At 33.5% G+C, this 3,293-nt stretch overlaps 1 protein-coding gene across 1 annotated transcript; it reads right to left on the bottom strand.

The window, feature by feature from the left end:
- Positions 1 to 243: 243 nt before the first annotated feature.
- LOC136216992 (DNA-directed RNA polymerases II, IV and V subunit 9A) lies at positions 244 to 3,017 on the bottom strand. The gene is made up of 4 exons (XM_066003545.1): positions 2,869 to 3,017; positions 2,703 to 2,778; positions 1,929 to 2,087; positions 244 to 444 (listed from the first exon to the last, which is right to left on the bottom strand). The coding sequence occupies exons 1-4, from the start codon at positions 2,895 to 2,897 to the stop codon at positions 364 to 366; spliced, it is 345 nt and encodes a 114-aa protein (XP_065859617.1). The 5' UTR covers positions 2,898 to 3,017; the 3' UTR covers positions 244 to 363.
- Positions 3,018 to 3,293: the final 276 nt, after the last annotated feature.

Raw genomic sequence — 3,293 nt, 5'->3', positions numbered from 1 at the left:
TGATCAATCATGTGAGATACTGATAAAGCTCTGATGTCATCCAAACCAAAATTCACAATTAAGATGGAAGATCATCTGAGCTATGAGGCCACCCCAGCAAAAGTTAAATAAAACTGCTATGAATTATCAACCATTCCTTAAGCTCGGGACTGGATTTTTAAAGCCAAGCCCGGTTAGCTGTAAACCTGTACGACCCGACTCATAAATAAGTCTAGACCAGATTAGACAATGTACACAAACATATGCACAAAAAAAAGTCCTCTTTCAGCAAAGTTGAGAATTCTACACTGTATCTAAATTGAATTCGCTTGTGAACATGAAACATCTAATATGTCATCTGTAATAAATATATATAAACACATCTCAATCTCTCCAACGATGTCCACAACTTGGGTTGCAGCACACAAAGAACAACGTCATACCTTCCTCTCCTCTAGCAGTTGCCTGCATATTTGAACAAAATACAATATAACCCAGATTTAAAAGAGCACGCATAACATTCCATAAAACAGATTTACAACGGCCACATTTGATAAAATGTATTAAAGCAAGCAAATTTCAACAAAAATAATTCTCCACACATAAACAAAGAAGTAATTGGAATGTCAAAGAACCATTGGCTAAAATAATTCTCAAATTGCACTTTTTTGGATTAATAACTTGAATTTGAATATAATAACTGCAAGGGGTAAAGTATATCTATAGCTCTTTGATTGAGACTTTAATGTTAAATAATATGAAGTTCAATGATTTTTATGTCAGGGCCATAGGGGCCATGAATGCATTACCCTAGCTGCAAACTGACAAATGCAAGTATGCCTAAAAAGGAATTGCCTTGAAAAATCTACTATAAACTCTTCTTTCCTGCAAGGACCAGGTTTACTTGTACAGGGAAAAGAAATTGATCCCAGCTGATCTCATTGCTATTAGCAGAACAAAAACTGCGGAAGTACGAGTTAAAGAGAAAATTTTGAAATGCTAGACATTCAAGAGAAGTCGCGCTGAAAAAGAAGTACTGAGACAAATCTTCCAGTTTTTGACCCACAACGCTACTGTTTCAATTGAACGTAAATGGTATAACCTTTTGGAACTTTTGCACCTCAAATCTTACAGCCAGGAAATGAAATGGTATACAATGTTAAAGCATATTTGTCCTCCTTTAGCAGCAAATACATAAAAGAAAGAAACTATGCAGCATTCTTTGTAAAGTTCCACTTAATTTTCTAGTTAAATTTGGTTTACTGCAAACTTCACTACAATGGCTGCATGACTGTGTTGCACGGAAACTTTGAATATAAAGTGTTTCACATTTCTGAAATGTTTCGGAATCGGAGCAGAAACTCTCCAAAATTTGTACGAAACGATACAGGCCACATTTCCCTAACTAGGATGTAATGTGTTTTCAAAAGTAGATAAATGCTAATCACATGTTCACTAAATCCCTAATATTTCTAGATCATCAATCTCAAGCTTTCACAATGAAATAGATCTCTTTCTTCCCTCAATTATGTGACTTGTATGTAAATTTGTTTGATGTATTATATATAAAAAAAAAGGTTAAACATACACCCTTATAGTTTAAAAATTTCTACATATACCCTTGCATTTTTAGTATTACACATTTCTCCACATTTTCTTTTAAATGTTACTTATGGTTTTGTTTCTGTATCCATTTCGTTTCCATGTAACATAGCTGGATGCAATAACTGAATTTGTATATCTAATCCTTACAGCATATAAACCATTAGAGGTCAATAGCAATTTAAGGACTCCCTTTTAACCAGGAAACAACCCAAAGACTATCATTACTAAAAATATAAGCAAGTAATTTCTACTTAATTTCAACAACATTAATATTGACATAAACAACAATTTTATGAAGGCCTTCCAGCGAAACCCACAATAGCATAACCAGGATAAGATCTAACCTGGAAGAAAACAGCTTCTGGATGATTGCATAGCTGACACTTAACAGCCTTAGTGCGAGGAAGTGTTGGATCAGCAGCAACATCCTGCAATACCTGAGTGCGCTCTGCAGCAGAGTGATGCACCTCATTTCTGTAGACACAATTAATTTCAGCAATCTCCTGCAACAGAGCATAATAAACGAATAAATGAGATAATGTTGCACGGAAACTTTGATTTTATAATATTTCGCATTTTCGAATTGTTTCAGAAACGGAAACTCTCATAAACTTGTAGGAAAAGTTCCAGTCACATTTCCGTGCTTTGAAAAATCTGCAAAATTTCTTAAAATTTGGAAAGTAGTTTCCTAGGATGTAATGTGTTTTCAGAAGTAGATCAATGCTAATCACATGTTCAATACATTTTCTTGATCATCTTCTACAAGCTTTCAAAATGAAACAAATCTCCTTTTTCCCTTTATAAAATTAAAACTTATATTTATTAGAATGATGATCATTATCAACTCCCATTAACATGCCCAATATGCCCCACCTCAAGAGTTACATTTCTCCTATACAATAACTCAATAAAACAAGGGATAAGATTCAAAGCAACAAAATTAAAAAGTTACTCCAAGTCGAATCTCTAAAGCCATTAACAGCTCACGCATGTGGATTAGCAAAGATTAATAGTAAAAAAAAAAAAAAAATCCTACAACGAAACCCTAAGTCAGAAACTATGTTTACAATGAAATTCAGAGGAAATAGAACTAAAATCAGAAATGGAGGGAACGAGACCTGATGATCGCAGTTGCGGCAAGCGTATTGGAGGATCTTCTGCTCCCTATCTTCCTTCGGGTAGAGAATGTTGTTACTGCAAATTCAACGAAGAAAATAGGAATAAAATTAAGATAATTACCAAATGGATGAATGCAGATTACAGTATAGATCGAGTATTGTTTACCATTCGCGACAAAATTTCATAGTACTCATCTTGCTAAATCCTTGATGGAATGATGCGAAGAGAAGGAGAGAAACAGAGAGACGGAGAGGGAGTGAAATAAAATGCAGCAGGACTATTTCTTTTGGCGGGCAAATGTCTCCCCCGGGATGTTTCTAGAAGGTTTTTACTTTTCTTTTTCTGAGAAAAAAAAATGAAATATATATTAATTTCTATAAATTTATTTCTAAGAAAATTTATTTGAAAAGAAAAAAAAAACATTTGAAATATGTGCATGTCAAATACATATTATAAATTTAGAGTTAAAATTGTTATGGTTGGAAAAATTTGAATAATATATTAATTTAAAAATACCAACAAACACCTCTTTTTACGAAGAATCATATCTGTCATGAATAGTCGTGTCTGTCCATGTACATTCGTGTTCG

Source organism: Euphorbia lathyris, chromosome 2 (genome assembly GCF_963576675.1).
Source record: "Euphorbia lathyris chromosome 2, ddEupLath1.1, whole genome shotgun sequence".
Lineage (NCBI taxonomy): Eukaryota > Viridiplantae > Streptophyta > Magnoliopsida > Malpighiales > Euphorbiaceae > Euphorbia > Euphorbia lathyris.
This window is presented reverse-complemented; position numbering and strand designations above follow the sequence as displayed.